The 18242-nt window shown below is 39.5% G+C and overlaps 1 protein-coding gene across 4 annotated transcripts in view; it reads left to right on the top strand.

Moving 5' to 3' along the window:
- The window catches only part of fw (furrowed), a 144022-nt gene extending 126011 nt beyond the window's left edge, over positions 1 to 18011 (top strand). For all 4 annotated transcript variants that reach the window (XM_067783531.1, XM_067783534.1, XM_067783535.1 and 1 more), the window contains exons 6-15: positions 3284 to 3433; positions 6806 to 6982; positions 7082 to 7377; positions 7523 to 7931; positions 8006 to 8185; positions 8248 to 8374; positions 8436 to 8548; positions 12435 to 12788; positions 12856 to 13350; positions 17051 to 18011. In XM_067783531.1, the coding sequence (XP_067639632.1) occupies positions 3284 to 3433; positions 6806 to 6982; positions 7082 to 7377; positions 7523 to 7931; positions 8006 to 8185; positions 8248 to 8374; positions 8436 to 8548; positions 12435 to 12788; positions 12856 to 13350; positions 17051 to 17184 (2435 nt within the window). In that variant the 3' untranslated portion in view covers positions 17185 to 18011. The remainder of the gene's footprint in view (positions 1 to 3283; positions 3434 to 6805; positions 6983 to 7081; positions 7378 to 7522; positions 7932 to 8005; positions 8186 to 8247; positions 8375 to 8435; positions 8549 to 12434; positions 12789 to 12855; positions 13351 to 17050) is intronic.
- Positions 18012 to 18242: the final 231 nt, after the last annotated feature.

The raw sequence follows: 18242 nt of genomic DNA, 5'->3' as shown, positions 1-18242 counted from the left end.
GGTCAACACATATTATGTAGAGTCTTTGAGGATTATACGATTGTGACCCATAAGTTACGCAATACAAGCTGTGCTTTTTTACATCTATATACGTATGCGCTTAAATTTTATATGGACTGATAAGCGTTACACTTAATCTACACTTCTGAAATTGCTGCACAGAAAGTTAGTACTTCTATCGATACGCATTATACTCAGATGCAACTGAAATATGTGTATATACTATCTACAAATGGTATGTGTCCACTATTATGCGCCTTTTCTGCTATAGGTTATACACTATGGCTAACAGAGGTGTGTGTCTCCGCTTTTCGGTATAACATGTTCTGTAGCTAGTTATTTAACCACTGCCGCTAGATGGGTCTCCTAAACATTGCCTAAGTGAGGATAAGTTTTTTTTTACCCGCAAACGTAGACGTATATACGTAAAAAAACACGGCTTATATTCACTTAGACATCTTGTGATTTCGAGCAATGCATCTTTGGCCAAATAGCTAGTGCGATAAAAACATAGTTAAAAAAGCTTTCATAGCTACACCTTGAGCTACTAGGAAATCGACGTCGAAGAAGAAATGACTTCGAAGTCACTCACTTATAGGTTCTGTGCTGGCATACGGTATGAGTACAATGAGGCGCGGTAGCGATTGGTGTTCGGAATGGGTACCGTTCCAACTTGGGAAACTGACGCTCCTAAAAACAGCCGAAATCTTGAGACAGCCTTTGATACGTTCAAGTATAGGCCAGCATCGTTTCTAGTGGTTTAAACTATGCAACGAAAATATAGACTATTAATAGACCAGCAATAGCTGCCGTAAGTTTCCTTTGGGAAGAACAGCTCCGAAAATGATTTAAAGAATTCGCGTCGACGAAGAGTACTAGGAGTTAGCCTAGAACATCTCCACAGACAAAAGTGGGACCATTTTAAATATAGGTACTATTTTACGGCAGACGCAGCAGTACCAGTTCCTAGCACCATGGTTAAGTTCGAAGCCTCCCAAGAGTAAGTGAATGAAGGTCAGTCCATCCGCAAGGAGCTACAGCTTGAATGAAATTTTCTGAACGATTCGCGAAAAATTGACCAGCGTCATTGAAATGTCAGCCACTGGTCCTGGAAAAAACCTCGGGTTACTCCAGTATATAGAACCGGTTCCCATGGGAGGTTCGAAATGGCCAACATGTCGATTTTCCTCGAGGGTGCCTTTGAAAACACATCTCACGAAAGCGTAAATATAGCACTGCATATAAGAGGAATTCAGATGCCTATAAGAATCGCTGAAGCCCATGTAGGTAACAGTGCAGTTAAGGTCAATACAACGAGGGGTTGCCCCCAAGAATGTGTTCTGCACCCCTTCTGTAGAGCCTAGTAGTGGATGAACTCCTGCGAAAGCTATCAGACAGTAGCATAAGATGTCAAGGAATATGCTGACGAAATCGTCATAATTTCAAGGGGTAAATTCGAGAGAACGCTCTGTTACATAATACATCGAGAACAACTCGGGCGACGGCGAGGCAAGCACTGACAAAACTTCAGCGACTGGCATGTGTGTGCATCACGGGAGCTATGCGCAAATGTCACACAACAGCGCGCGAGGCTATTCTCGATCTAACCCCGCTGCACATATCGATAGAGCAGTCAGCCAAGCGAACCCACCTGAATATCGCCAAGGAGAACTAGGGCAAAGGTAAAGTCATATCGTCCCGGAGCATGGAGGAACTGAGAGAGAAGATCCCAATCTCTCAACTCCCGAGGGATGATATCCTCATGCAGATAGTTTTTGAGAAAAGGTATATAGTAGATTTGGGAGACAAGGGTACATGGAAGGCAAGCAGAATTGAGAGTATTCAGCAGTTACATAAAATAGTATGGAACACCGATGGCTCGAAGACTCCAGAGGGGATTGGATCTGGAGTCTTTGGACCCAGAGCCAACATACCAATACCTCTATGAGCATACCCGAGCATTTTTCAAGCAGAAGTATTCGCCATAAGCCAGTGCGCTGACCTAAACCTTCAGCGCGAATACTCCAATGAAACAATCGCCATACTCAGTGGCAGTCAGGCCGTCCTCAAGGCGATCTCGGCGTTCGAAATAAAATCAGCACTGCTCCTTGAGGGCACTGAAAAGCTTAATGAACTAGGAGCACACAACGAACTACTGTTGGCCTGGGTGCCTCGCCACAGGGGAGTTGAGAGTAATGAGCAGGCAAACAGCCTGGCCAGAAAGGCAGCCACGACACCACCCATCGGCCCCGAGCCGTTCCTGCCAGTAAGCCCGCAGAAATTTAGGGGGCATTTTTTAGTAGAAGAGAGGGAAAAGAGGGAAGAACACTGGCGCAATATTTCAGGCCTGAGACAATCTAAGTTACTGTTAGGGGGTTATAGCATAACTCGATATAGGGCATTAATAGGCCTCTCGAAAGATAACTTAAGAATCCTAACAGCTATTCTTACAGGGCATAACTGAACAGCCACATGCAGAAGCTGGACATACAATCGAACAACACATGCCGATTTTGTGATCGATCAGCGGAGACGGCGGATCATATCCTCCCGGAATGTGACGCAATCTCAAGACGCATGGCTAAGTTTATGGGCTCACCGTGGCCAGAGCATTCTCACATTAAATCCCTCACGCCAGGTGAACTGCTAGGGTTCATCATACATGTCGGCTTGGATGAGGCGCTGTGAAGAAGATGAGGGCACAGTAGACCAATGGTCGCAGTGCGATCCTCAATTAATTATCTATCTATATATAAATAAAGAAACCCTTTCTTAAATATTACCTTTTTAAATAAGAAAATCAAGTTATCTATAGTATGTACGTCGCCGCCGCCGGTATACTATGGACCCTACGCCGCCGATTAAGTGCTCGGCGTAAAGCTCCAATGACTATTAGTGCCTAACCATATTTGGCTAACAGTAGAAAAAAGTCGTTCTTTGAAAAACGAAAGTCTCTGTTGACGTGCCAAAGCGCATTTTAATAGGTATTTTAAATATAATTAAAAGTGAGATTATAATAATATAATAATTATTATAAACTATTCAGACTTTTACAATCATGAGCGTTAGTGTGAACATTTAATTTTGTTCATATGTAAAATAGTTGCATCGAAACGACCATTAAACCCCATTTATTGACCTTGTACTATTGCATTTTTTTTTTTTTTTGTCATAATAAATCGCATTGTTATGTAAAAGCTAAAACTAAAGGTATAATATATAAATATACATATATTTTTATAAAAGTATAAAATGTTTTGTATTTTTTTACAAATATTTGCAGGTGAATTAGTGCAGAAACCGGCCTGGGGCAAAGATCAACCGAACAACTATAATGGCGAGCAAAATTGTGTGGTTTTAGATGGTGGCCGCAATTGGTTGTGGAACGATGTGGGCTGCAATTTGGATTATTTGCATTTCATTTGTCAACATTGTGAGTATTTAAATGAGTAAAATTGATGACGTGCTTCGGTGGAGGACAGAGATGACAAACATCATCAGTTTATTATAATCTAGGCAGGGTAAAATTGTGCGTTGAAGGCGGGGGGCGAGGGGATTTGAGGAATTAAATCAAACTTATTTCCCTTAAAATATCTCAACAAAATTACGAGCTTCAACGGGAATCTAGATCTGCAGGGCTTTAAAGGACTCGTTCTAGATAAGCCGTTGCAATAAAACAAAGGTTGTTATACCCCATTTTAAAACAGACAAAATCATCATAATTAATTGAGGCTTAATCGCCTCTCCGTAACCAGACACGCCAACTATCCCTGTTTCGCGATAACTAACGTTAGTGGGGATATTTAGGGAGGTTAAGTCTTTCTCCACCTGCCACTACCAACTCAGTGAAAGTCTCCCTCTTCCTCTGCTTCCAAACTGAAGTGTCGACTGAAATACTTTCTTGGTCGGAGCATTTTCGTGCATTCGCATAACTTGACCTATCCAGCGAAGCCTTTGGGTTTTTATATACGGCTTTATCATATCTGCATACAATTCATACAGCTCATCAATATACCTTCTTCTATAATCGCCGTCGGCATCACAGACAGGACCATAAATCTTTAATATTAATAATAAAGCCAACGAATTAATATCCTCCCAACCTACACGAGGGGCGCACCCGCATGACGCACGGATTTTATTTTTGCCGAGTTCTTGATAGGCGAAGATTTGTTAAGCGTCGAGATCTAAAACTGCTAAGCTACAGAATAAAAATCATCAGCTGAGTATTATATATAACAGTTGGAAATTATACATATACTACATAGTTATGTTAGGTTAGGTTGAACTGGCCTGTCCATGAGGACCTCACATAGACTGATTGAGTCCGTAGTGTTACCAGAAGTTTGTTTTAACGACCAAACTGAAAAACCCTATCAAAAACCAGGACCTATGTTATAAAATAACTCCGTCCTCTTGGCAAATACTAGAAGCTTCCTAGTACTTAAGCCACTTGCTGCTTCTAGATCTGACAGCTGTATCACTCCTAATAGCTGGAGTCTTAGCCTGGCAAGTGCAGGGCACGAGCACAGGACGTGCTCGATCATTTCCTCCTCCAACCCGCACTTCCTACATCTGCTATCACTGACCAAGCCTAATTTAAAGGCATGTGACGCCAGAAGGCAGTGTCCAGTCAGAATACCCGTCATGAGTCTACAGTCCTCTCTTTTTAATGATACTACATAGTTAAATAAGTGAACATTTTATATAAATATTTTGTTTATTTTGCTACGAGTTATGATAGGAAAGGACAGTTTTCTTTATAGTAAAAAGTGAATCCGTTATATCAAATGAATTCGAATGAGAGCTAAAATCATGACACAAACAACGAAAGGGTTCATCTAATTCGAAATTCGTTCTACACTGCCTCAAAAGAAGAGGTTTATAGTGTCTTGACACTCGATGGGACATTGTAGTTTACTTCATTCAAAAGAAAGGGGCTAGAAATTAGTCCATTCGGTGGTTTAGCCATAAATAATACGCCTAGCATCTATACGACTTGCGAGAGTTGGAAGATTTATAAGCTTTAACCGACTAGTATAAGGTAGAAGATTATACGCAGAGAAAAGTAAGAATTTCTTCTGCATTGACTCAAGCCTATCTGCATGAACTTGATATCGCGGATTCCAGACTATTGATCCGATTTCTAGTATCGGTCTAACTAATGTGATAAAAAGGGCTTTGGTTACATTCGGATCACTAAATTCTTTAGACCGTCGCTTCACGAATGGTCGAAGATCGCTAGCCTTATTGACAGCAGTCATAATATGAAGGTTGAAACTAAGTTTAGCATCCGTCGTAACTCCCAAGTCAACAAAATAATTTACTGATACAAGATACAAAATTATTAATTATGTAAGAGGCTGCTGGCGAGGCAGGCACATGCATTTACCTTTATTTAAGTTGAGCGGCATTGAATTCGCATTGCGCCAAGCAACTAAGCAGTTTAAATCCGCTTGAAGCAAGGGACGTGCTTCAATAGACGCATAGGACCTAAAAAGTTTAGCATTATCAGCATACATTAAAATTTTGGAATATTTGATTGTGTTTATTTTTAAAAGTTACTTGTTGCGTTCTACCGCAGAGACACGAAGATATCCACAGGGTGAGACCAGGTTGGAAGTCAAGTCGATCGAGCTTGTGATAAGCAAGGAGTGGGAAACTTTATCAAATGCTTTACTGAAATCAGTGTAAATAATATCTGTGTGAAAATTTTCTCTAAATCCATCAAAAACATAAGTTGTGAATTCAAGTAGGTTGGTAATGGTAGCTTTGCCTTTACAGAGATCTTGTTTCGTGGCACTCCAAGAGCTATCTCATCTTCTCTCGATACCATCGACGACTTTTGTTCGTCCAAAGAGGACTTAACTTTTCAATTGCCTACTCAGTCTAAAATAGCACTTATTGGTAAGAGTTATTCTTCGTTTGATTTTTAAGCTGAGATCGTTTTTGCTGCTAATGATGGTTCCCAAATAGATGAAATCCTTCACAGTCTCAAATTGACATATATCCGTCAACAGTCGTGTGGCTGCCAAGGCGCGAATGCAACAGACATAAAGCCTAATGAATTTGATCAGATCTTCAACAGGAGTGTGGGGGAAACAGCTTTATATATACGCATACCATCAATACAGCGAAGTTTGATATCACTTTTTTTATATCTTTCATGAGAATTAAATGGTATATTAAGTTTGTCACGAATATCATAATTCTATGTCCTGGAAGGAGAAGACATAAACTCATTTATAAGTTTATCGAAATGATGAGGATGAAAATCTGTAAGTCTTAGCCGAACAAAAGCCTTGTTCAAATAACGTGAATCGCCAGAGGAGATTGGAGGAAAACTTGTTACTTGAAGAGGGTACATTGTTGATTAAGCTCTACTTACGTTCGAATATGAGTTTTCTGATTGAAATAAAACTAGTCCGAAAAAGAATCTTCTTAAATTCAGTGCTTTGGCCAAGGCTGGATAACTCTGAGCTGGAAACATCTCACTAGATATTTTGTCTTCTTTACTTTGATGCTTTCGACAAACATAGTTCGAACGTATGAGCTCTACCGGCGGCATTTTAGGTCAAGTCACTTACCATATTAGGACTCGCATTTTCTTGAACTAGTTAGAGACTGATTTATTTCCAACCGAAATGTAATAATTGATATCTTGTAGGGAATTGATGTGAATAAATATAAGTTGCTAATAGTTAGAATAGTCAGTTCGCTGACAGTCCCAGTATAAGTGTAGTAGCCCACGAAACAATTATACAGTGCCTTTAAACTAGATTTTAATGTTTATTCTATCATTTAGCACCACTTTCATGTGGCTCCCCTGATTCACAGCAAAATACCACCGTTGTGGGCAGAAATTATACGCTAGGCAATAAAATCGCATATTTATGTCCAAAGGGGCACTCACTGATCGGTGATGCAGAGCGAGTTTGTCGCGCTGACGGTACTTGGAGTGGACGTGCACCCAAATGCAAATGTGAGTAATTACTTTTTAAAAATAAAATTATAGAAAAACATGCTATTTTATTATACAAACAAATTCAATAACCTCACATATACGTACGTAAATATGCAGACGTCGATTGCGGTCCACTGCCGGAACTAGAGCATGGCGCTATTCTGCTTTCGGAGCAACGTAACAGCTTTGGTGTGCAAGCAACCTACACTTGTCATGAGAATTACACACTCATTGGCAATGAGAATCGTACTTGTGAGCTGACTGGTTGGACGGGAAAACAGCCGGAATGTTTAGTTGATTGGTGTCCTGAACCGCCACGCATCGCTGGTGGCAGCGTAAGTGTGACGAACAAACGCGCTGGCTCAACGGCAACATATGAATGTGAGACCGGTTATGTATTGGTGGGCGAACCGGTGAGTTTGGTTTTCGATTTCAATTATACAATCCTACAATTATTATAATTATTTTCATAAATTTACTGCGCAAAGTTAGATATAACTCACCACTGTCGGACAAGTCATACTTATTATGGTTTTGCCTTTTATTTAATTTTGATAGATTATTTCCTGTGGTCTCGGCGGTGAATGGTCCAGTAAGCCACCTTCATGCCGCTTTGTAGATTGCGGCGCACCAGCAAGACCCGATCGTGGACATGCAGTGTTGGTAAACTCCACAACTACCGTTGGTTCAATGGTGAAATATGAATGCGAAGATGATTATTGGTTGGATGGTCCCGCCGAATTGTATTGTACCAAAGAGGGTAAATGGTCAGGCGATGCGCCAGTATGTGAGTTGGTTTCATGTGATACACCAAATGTGCCGGCTGGTTCCTTCGTACTGGGATACGATTATAATGTTCACTCCAAAATACAGTATAATTGTGATCCGGGGCATGTGTTACGCGGTAATCCCACATTAGAGTGTTTGGATACGGGAGAATGGAGCGCAGAAGCGCCATACTGTGAATGTAAGTGCTGAAAGCTCATTCGATTTAATTATACTTAATAAGGAAATTTACTAGCTCTTTCTGAACTCTTATAGACATTGATTGCGGCATTATCACACCACTTCCATACGGTGCCATAAAATATTTGCAGAATACGACTTATGTAGGTTCGGAAGTTACCTTTAGTTGTGCTCAATCACATAAGCTTAGTGGCGTCATCAAACGCGTATGCTTGGAAACGGGCATTTGGAGCGACGCAACACCAAAATGTGAAGGTATGCTATTGCTTCATCTTCGTGGTCGCATGCAATTTGTTCAACAATATATATCTTTGCAGAAATACGCTGTCCAGAGCCGATATTAGCTAACCACAGTTTGGTCTCCGTTACCGGAAATGATCGCATGTATGGACGCACACGTATACGTACTACAGACTCATCGCAGAATAGCGCTCAAACTTATAAGTAAGTGCAAGATCTCAGATTTTTTTTTTACAAAGTTGTATAATAAACTTTTCTGTTTAAGGATTGGCGCTTTGGCTAAGTATCGTTGTGAACGTGGTTACAAGATGGTTGGCGAAGCACTTGTTACTTGCGAAGACACTGGCCAATGGAGTGGTGCGGTGCCGGATTGTGTCTGTAAGTGTAAAATGTGTTTTTATTTGGAGAGTGAAAGGCCAAAGATCCGTCAACTTCAAGCTCTAAACGACGGTTATTTCACGTTCTGTGGATCCTGTGTACTTTGCTTGGGACGCCTGCAAAAGTTGTCATCAAGCGATAGGACACTCCGTTTAAAATGTACTCGGGTATGCAATTCGGAAGCAGATATAAACTCCACGATTGCTCACATAATAATACGACAAGATGTTCATTCATGGGATTAACTCTTACCTTACTCAGCAATCCAAGTAGTTTTCAATATTGAGATTTCTTAACTAGAAAGTAAATCCCCTTAATTTTCACATCTTTCAGATGCTAGAGAGCTAAAACTATTTTAGTTCGTGTCTGCTTGGCTCTTAGCTTGTCCTTCCAGATTGAGCTTAAAAACTTGCTAATTAAATGGAAAACTTATGCCTCCTTACGAAAGAAAAAGATGTGTAAGTTCAAGTGTTCTGCATTCAGACTGTATCCGTCAAGCATAAAGAGATATAACAACTGATAAGTTATTGTATTAACGAGCGACCTCCTCATTTTTGTGTAAGGAAGTACAATAGTACAGTCTGGCTCAATAGCGGCTATTGGACCCACGCCAATGAACTTTGAGCGACGTTACTAACTTATGTGCAGTAACCAACGGGTATAGCACACCCGGCCGCTATGAAAATAAAGGAAGCTGCTGTGAGTAAATTTTCGCAAACCTGGACTATGGGATTACAAAGGTTTGAAGTAAAGCAAGCGGATGTATGTTGTGGGATGAGCGCCTAAATACTAATATAGATTTATAGTTACACGGGTGTATAGCCCTTGAGACCCACCACGTGAAAGTCAGTTATAAAAGATAATTAAAAGTAAAAACTCGTCCAGACAGGTACACAGAAAGGTACACAGTTTGAAGGAATGGACCTAGAATTCCGGTCTTCCCTCGAAGTAAAGGCAGACATTGCAAGATCCACCGACAGGGGAAGCGAACGAAGTGGACAAGGAATTCTCAAATACTGTCTCATAGTCTTAACATTCACTATCGGCGTAATCAAATTTGGTGAGATGGAATTACTTAATCGAGAGCGGAAAATATCCACCAAAAACCAAATAAATAACGTCACAAACAGCAACAATGTTCGACATGTGTAAGCTCTCTGTGCTAACAATACGTTTTGTTCCAGTCGAGGAACTGCGATGTTGCACCTTCTCTCTGAGATATATTTCAGGGTTTGTTTTGCCGTTACCGCAACAACAAAATTGTGAAAGAACAAGTTGTACTAGAATGAATGTATCGCCATCTTCCAAAAAAGTTACAATACCAGACGGTCAGTTTTTGTACAGAGACAACGCTAGGTATAAGTAAATTCTATCATGGAGTTATCCCCTTACGACGCCATTGAACTGAAATTCGGTAAAAGCACTTCTTCCCAAATTGTTACCAACCAATTGTTACTCGAGTTTCAGGAGTTCGGCTTCTAGAGTGATCGTACGTACGACCACGATCGTATCCTTCAATCTTCAATATACACTACTTTTATACCGCAAAAAAAGACGAAGAAAAAAATGACAATCTTCAATACAAACGACGCATTCATATTTGAAAATATAAGGAGCTCACTTAATTTTCATGGAAGTATCCAAAATGGCTTTCGGAATGGCAGCGGGAGTCCTTGCGCTAACTCTGTATTATTTCCTTTCCTTACTCGGCGAGCGTGTTACAATCTGAGATTTTCGCTCTCCAGGAGGCATGTAAAGTATTAGTGATACATGCGGCTCTTCAGGCTTTCGGGTCAGTAACAATAAAACCAAGTGTGGTTTGTCATTTTGGACGATGATCGGCTCCAGAAGCTGCTGGAACAAAGGAGATGCTTTCACCCCTGGTAATCATCAGGGAACGCTTAACCCAGCACTGCCTCAGCGTGACTAGCAATCGGTGGAACTGTTCATAGTCCTGTGGAGTTAAAAGCGTGTTTAGCCACCATACAACGAAGAACGATCTTTAACCGTTCATGGAATGGAATTACGGATTTATACAGAGTAGATGCGGTACTCATCGGGCACTGGACAATTGAGGTTCGTGTGACACGGAGGAGATTTGAACACAACACCTCCTTTCGCTACTACAATACGACAGGGGCAGCGGAAACGGTGAAGCACCTACCGTGCCATTGGTCAGCTCACTGGCGAGACAGAATGAAATTTCTTAGTCTGGGGAGCTTATCAAATATATAAGCGCAATGGGATGAATATGGTGGAGTAGAATTCCCTTTTCAAACCATTACAGAATACTTAAAGAACACTATCCAGGGAGTCGTGCATCATTCTGGCTTCATTAAGATCTGCGTACTGTAAGGAAATAAAACACAAACTCCCAATGGTTAAACCAAGTTGAAATTGCTCCACGGACTTCCGTTAGAAAATTCGATGACCAATCTTGAGTGACTGTGCAGATAAGCGAAGTAATACATTGCTATTACAAAGTTTAGCGAGACCCGAAGAGGAGAGAGAGAGAAGCGCCGAACAAGAAAAACGAAACATGCTGCCGAAAGGCGTGGGTACTACTACAGTCTTAAGTGATACACCTTTCGCCGAACTACCCGCCGAAATCTTCACGGTTTATCGTATCACTGGAGGACCCACAAACAAACACTTCCGAACTCGTGAATGGTAGCTATTATATTTTGATTGGGGTAGAGCTCTTTCTGATCTTTCTCAATCAAACTATGATGCTGAAAAATCAGCTCATCAAGCGGTTTCTTTGACGCGCTGTTGTAGAAATAAAAGTGGCAGCGGTGGGAATTCATGGACTAAATATCTGAGAGTTTGTTAACAGATAGGTCTATATGGAACATAGCAATGTAACTTTAATTCTCGTGGGTTCCTGTGAAGGTTGGTGGCAGTAAAATTCATCAAGGAATTTGCTAGAGTAATTGAGGAATATATTAAAGTACTGAGGTCAACTACCGTAAAGGAGTTTGGAGATAAGAAAAGAAAGAGAATCCCAGCCTATTCACAGAGAACGAGCTCGTTTGCTGGATAATGTTTTTTTTTTTTTTTTGTGTGAATGAGTAATAAAGAATATTAAAGAGGAGGTATACATGTTGCATCACCCTTCTTTGAGTGATGTTGTTGTTGTAGAGATAAGGACACTCCCCGAATGCCTTGGGGAGTGTTATCGATGTTGATGGTCCTTTGCCGGATGCCGATCCGGTACGTTCTGGTATCAAGCCCGACCATCTCGAGAACGATTTGTTAATGCCACATGCGACCTTCCAGGCTATCCTGCCCTCTCATCCCCTAGATCCATGAGGAGTTCGGGGTCGCCAGAGCCTCGACTGTTAATGAAAAAGGATTCGCCGCGGATAGGTGAAGTTGAAACTTGGGTTGCAGAAGCTATATATTGCGCTGGCAACTCCTTGAAAGGGTTGCGCTGCACAACTCCTTGAATCTATTTGGTATTTTAGTCGCCTCTTACGATAAGCATACCTACCGCGCTGGGGAAGTGATCTTTGAATTATATTAAATAGAGGTTTGGTTATGAAAAGTTTTACCCACTTATTTTCCATTAAAGTCGCGAGAAGAATACTTCTCGAATGTGTTTGGAATTGTAGCGGATGTCGCGCTAATATTTGATATGAGTACTTCATGCTCTCTAGGATATATACCACTCCTTCCGTAAGGTGCTGAGACTATAAGTTACAACTCGAAACCCTTTTAAGTAGAACTATTCTTAGGAATAAACAGCTTTGACCTAAATCTATTATTAATTCCCTACTTTCCTCTCTCGATTATATCAAAATTTAACGAAGCTTGCTCGGTCGAGATTCGTTATCCCATATCCGACGTACAAAAATATATAGCCTATTAATATCTGTGTTTTTAGATGTCGAATGCGGTATTCCTGCCAACATAACACATGGTAAAGTCACCCTAGCCACAAATGTAACATATTACGGTGCAGCAGTGCTATATGAGTGTGATCCCAACTACAAACTGGATGGTGTGTCACGCCGTCTATGTAATGAAGACGGTACATGGAGTAACGAAACCCCCAGCTGTGTACAAATCACTTGCGATGAGCCCGATATAACTGAAAATCTCATAGTTGATGCAGGCGATCACTCGGTTGGAGCGCAAGCCAAATTTAAATGTGCCAAAGGACGAACGCTTATTGGTAATGACACGAGAGTTTGTCAAAAGAACGGCAAATGGACGGGTAAAAGTCCAATCTGTAAACGTGAGTATGATTTTCTTTACCTATCACACCTAAATCGAATTTTTTTTCCATTTTTCGCTGCATGCAGCTGTGGATTGCGGTCGTCCCCCGATGATTGAAAATGGACGTGTAATTGTGGTGAATGAGTCAACTTTGTATGGCGGCTCCGCTGAATATCACTGCGTGCCGAGCTACAATCGCATTGGCCAATATTTACGCAAATGCACAGAAGATGGAACGTGGAGTGGCGATGAGCCACATTGTGAGGTGGCTGCAACTGAAGCGCAGGAGAGTTCTAGCTTGGGCACCGGTGTTGCAATCGGTGCGACAGTTATTATTTTGCTACTTTTTATTATTGGTCTGATATTCTTGCATCGTAATAAAGCACGTCCCGTAAAGAATACAGAGAATGTTCAAGCGGCGGAAACCAAAGATGAGCGTAATGCGTCGGTAATGTCTTACTCTACGCTGGAGGCGAATACACGTATGAATTTGGATAATGGACCGCCAGCGACTTTTAATACATTTCAAGTCAATGGGCGCGGAGGAATGAATGGTAGTGTCGCAAATGGACGCAAACCAGGTGGGTGAGACCTGATATGGTTAGAATTTAAATGTATGTATATGTTATAGTCAGAAAAAAATGTAGATTTTACTGAGCACTACCTTAGGGTGTGTTCTTGGTGGATTATCGTTGACAACGGTGATTGGAGCTGCAAAAATTAAACGGAACGTTTTTATCTATAATGTTCGTAGCAGTTCTGACAAATTACACCAAAAATACAAGTGCAAAAATTTCGTTATTTCCTTGGTTTTAATAGAGTTGTTCTGTGTTGTCATTACAAGCTTTTAGTTCACGAAATTCTTAGTAGAATTATCCAGTGAGATATCATCTGAAGCTTTGGGTTGTTTCGACCATATTTGAGTCTGATAACCTGTTAAGCAAAAGAACGCGTAATTTCCGTAACCGCAAAGGCTCGGCAGTTTAAGGGGAGGGTTACTTGTATTATCGGTCCTTTTCCGGATATGAATCCAGTACTAGCACTTGCTGGTACTGGCACGACTTCAGCGCGAACAATTCTTATTGAATCAGTGAACTTTCGGTTATGTGAGTACTGCGGGTTTCACTCGTCTTCTACGACAGGAAAATCTTAACGTAAATATATACGAGACCACGCATCCCAGTAACTTTTTTTTTGGGACTGGGAATAAGGGTTGGATCAGAATAACAAGACATAATTGAGCAGAATAAAAATAACAATAGAAGGCAAACGAGGCAAGGGGAAAGAGACTGAGAAGGAGATAGAGTTGGGCGAAGATAGAGAGATAGGGATAGATGGAGAAATGGAGGAAGAAGGAGAGGGAGCTAGGAGGAAAAGAAGTGATAGAAAGAAGAAGAGGGGGAAAGGGACGTAGGGAGAGGAGGTAATAAAACGATAAAGAAAAGGGGGAGAATGGAGGAGGTAGAGTAAGAGGTAAACACTCTTTAAGTGTTTTACAGCTAGGCCGAAGTTAGGACAGAACAACGTCTGAGGGATCTGATAGCACGTCATAAAACTTCATACTTTTCCAAGATATTGAGAGCATGTATCTATGACTTGCAGCCCTTTTCACACATTTCCAGTACTGACTCTAATCTTTTTGGTTTTGTTTTAAAGCCAGATGAAAAGCTTCTGTTTTTGTACTTTTCGGTGTTGGTTTAATCAATTTCGCGATTTTAGACCTATTGTTTAGTTAAGTTTAAAATTTAAACGAAATAAAATAAAAAAATGCAGTTATCAGTAGAAAGATATCCAAACAAATAAGTAAGGAAGTTGGAGTTCGGATAAAACCGAACATTATATATCTCGTCGTGCGCTGTTACATACATATTGTGGATAGTTACTTATATGTACATATGCAAATTTTGTTGTCGTTGTTTTTGTTGTAGCTATAAGGACACTCCCCGAAGGTCTTGGGGAGTGTTGTCGATGTTGACGGTCCTTTTCCGGATTCAAATCCGGTACGTTCTGGTAACAAACACCCTAAAAGTAATTGCCCGACCATCTCGGGAACGTTTTGGTATGGCCACGTGCAACCTTCTAGGCTATACCGCCCTCCCACCCCCGAGATTCATGAGGAGTTCGGTGTCAACAGAGCATCGGTTGTTAATGAAACAGGATTCGCCACATGTAGGTGAGGTCGACAATTGGGTTGAAGAAGCTATATATTGCGCTGGAAACCTCTTGAGAAGGTAACGATACACAACCCCTTGAATCAATTTGGTATTTTAGTCGTCGCCACTTACGACAGGCATACCTATCGCGGGTATATTCTAAGAAACCTAACCCGCTGGAGCTGGCCATGCATGCCATTGGCTATCTTAAGAGCCTATAAAATAGCTACTGTCCTAAATCTAATGTTATTACCAAATTTCTTTAGAATGAGTCAATTTTTTAATATGAATTTGGAGCTTTTAGGCCGATTTAATTAAATAAAACAAGTTTATTTTTTTATTTCCGATGCGTTTCGACATATTTTCGTGTCTTCCTCAGGGAATCTATTTATTAAATACGAAAAACGTATATGTTACAAATACAATAATTGGTATTAATGCTGAATATTGAATCACTTACATTTTTTAAACCAGTGGTTTTTGTCACATTTCTTTAAAAATATAAGTACACATATTAATAACAAACAAATAAGAACAATAATTAAAAATCACACCGACATTTACTACATTAAAATACCGTCTATTAACATTAAAAACAATATTGCACTTGTCACCTCCAGACATTGTTTGTTATTGACGTCGCATAGGCACAATTAATATTATCAACGTCCTCTTTAAAGTTAATCGTTGTTGGTAGTTTTTGTTGTATGCACAGTCCCTCTAGTGCCATCCTTCTACGCGTTCTGTTCTCCACAAGAACACTGACTATCATATGACTATCATCTGATTGTCAGCAATGCCAACCTAACGATCAGCGCCTCATACAAACTCTCTATCACAAACTTAAGGGCACTTGCGCAAATGTGATGTAAACAACTGTGTACGTGTTAGTTTTTGTCTCCTTCTTATACACTAACATGGCCTACTGATTAAGTATATAGCCGTACTGCTCACTCTCATTCCTTTTCCTCGATCAGTGCTGACACTCTAACTATCAAAAAGTGTCATAAATGATAGTTTACTGTAAATATCAGGTTTGACTGTTATACTATCATAAATGACCATTGTTATATTCCGCCAAAAATGAAACAATGCTTTTTGCTTTTTATTTACTTTATTTCATTACGTTTTTAATTTTCTACGTGATAAAAGCATACGTGTTTCTTATTTGTTTAAAATAAATAGTTTTATAAGAATTCGAGTTCAAAATGTTCAATTTAAATTCAGAAAATAACAAAACAACAGAAGAGCGCTTTCCTCATGCGGAAACACATTTAAAAATGAATCACCACTAACCACTATTATTTTTCGCGTATCAATTTTTTGAGTGCGCCCCATACATTCCGACAGCTTTTGGTATTTTTTAATATTATTTTAGAGTTTTTTTCTTTTAGCATGGAGCTTTGAAATGCTCTCTTTTTAATTTTTTTAGACTTATTTTTTATATGGTTTTCGTCGTTTGAAAATGGCGGAATTTAAAAAATAACAAAACAACCGTGATAATCATTTGATTGCCATATGACAGTCAGTAGTGACAACATGATTAAATCGGATAATCTGTTCTCGCATACATAAAATTCCGTTGAGAATTATGTATCTGTCTCACATGCATTATGGTATCTGCTTGTATGTTCTTTTGTTCTGTACCAGGTGTCCGAAGCCTTCCCAGTTTGAGTCCTTTTTCATGATTATAGGCTGTCGTTGGGAACATGCGGACATGCGTGAGCGAACAAACAACATACATAAATTTGAGTATCAATGTTTACGTCATCGCAGGATCAGCATTGTCAATTACAAGTGTGAGTGTATTAGTAAAACTATCAGCGTTTCTTGTAGGGCAGCTGTGTGTTTCTTTTCCGTAAGGTGTTGGGCCAGTGCTGTGTTGCTTTTGTTGTTTTTTGCATCTAGTTTATGTCAATTTTTGTTACACGGACATATTCTCATTTCCATATAAATACTTAACTAAACTATTCTTAATTGTTGTTGGAGAGTTAGGCAACGGAATAAAGTGTAAAAGGAAGTAGATTGTTTAAAGGACCTGGCCACCGTCTCAGACTTTCTTACTGGCCGCAAAAATGTTTCCTGTTGAATGGAAACTTTATTAATTTTTTTTTTATTTTCTCTTTAGAAAACATCTACGATCAAATACCTGCTGAGCAATTCTACGATGCGCCTTACGAAATGCGTACCAACGATGAGGTCTACGAACCTGAACCAACAACCGGAAATGTTATCACCATAAATGGCATATCTGTGCGATGAGCAGAACGCACAACAAAGTCAGCGTGTCATTTGCAAATATATTTTATATAGAATATCGCATTAACTAAGTGATACAGTTGGGTAGAGCAAATTGAAAATGAAAAGCTGTTAAAGAAAATTTTCGTTTCACTTTTGCTATTTTGAATTTTATCATACTCTGCTTTGTTGAGTGTCCTTGTATTAATGCAGAGTAGGTATAAATAATATGCCATGCATGAGTGCTCATTTATATTTGGTTTGGTTTTGTACTGATTAATTTAAATAATTGCGAGAAGAAATGAGCAAAAATTTATTATTTTGAAAACGAATTCGAAAATTATGCGATGACAAAGTTTTAATTGCCTGATACTAAATAAGAAGAGAACATGATCCATCAAAAAAGGTAGTTATTTATAAAAAAAAGGTAAAAAAATGTATGAATTAGTTCTAGTTGTTTTATGACCTTACCTACGATTACGAGTAAAAATACTGTTATATTAGAGTAGAGCTATAAAATTGTAGATTTTGTAAATTGTTTGAGTTTAGTAGTAGTACGTGATTATATACCCTTATGGATAAATATATATTTATTAGTTATAAGTTGCCTTGTAAATATTACGTGATCTGTTAATTTTAATACAAATAAAATATTTATTATTAATAACAGTATATGACGGAAAAAAGAAAAAAGAAAGAAGAAATTGATGAAACTATTAGGGCTGATTACATTCAACACGGCGTCTACAGGCCACAAACACAATAAAGCAATGCTTGACGACAACCGTAGCCAAGCATTGGCTTCTTGATTATTTTGAAAGCGGCAGCCACCAATATAAAGTACAACAAACAGTAGTGAAAAATTTAGAAAAAAATATTAACTATGTTTAAGAAACGCCCAAAAAAATTATTTTAGCTTTTATTATCTGTTATTTACTTCATTTTTAGTTTTTATTGAAAAAATAAAAAGGTTTTATTGAAAAAATAAAAAGGACGGCACTCACTGTCGCTTCCCAAAAATAGAATTAGGTTTAATCTGGCTACAACGGCTTTCGTGATTGATTGTTGTGCTGCTCTGTCGC

The sequence above is a fragment of the Eurosta solidaginis genome, chromosome 4, assembly GCF_040869045.1.
Source record: "Eurosta solidaginis isolate ZX-2024a chromosome 4, ASM4086904v1, whole genome shotgun sequence".
Classification (NCBI taxonomy): domain Eukaryota; kingdom Metazoa; phylum Arthropoda; class Insecta; order Diptera; family Tephritidae; genus Eurosta; species Eurosta solidaginis.
This window is presented reverse-complemented; position numbering and strand designations above follow the sequence as displayed.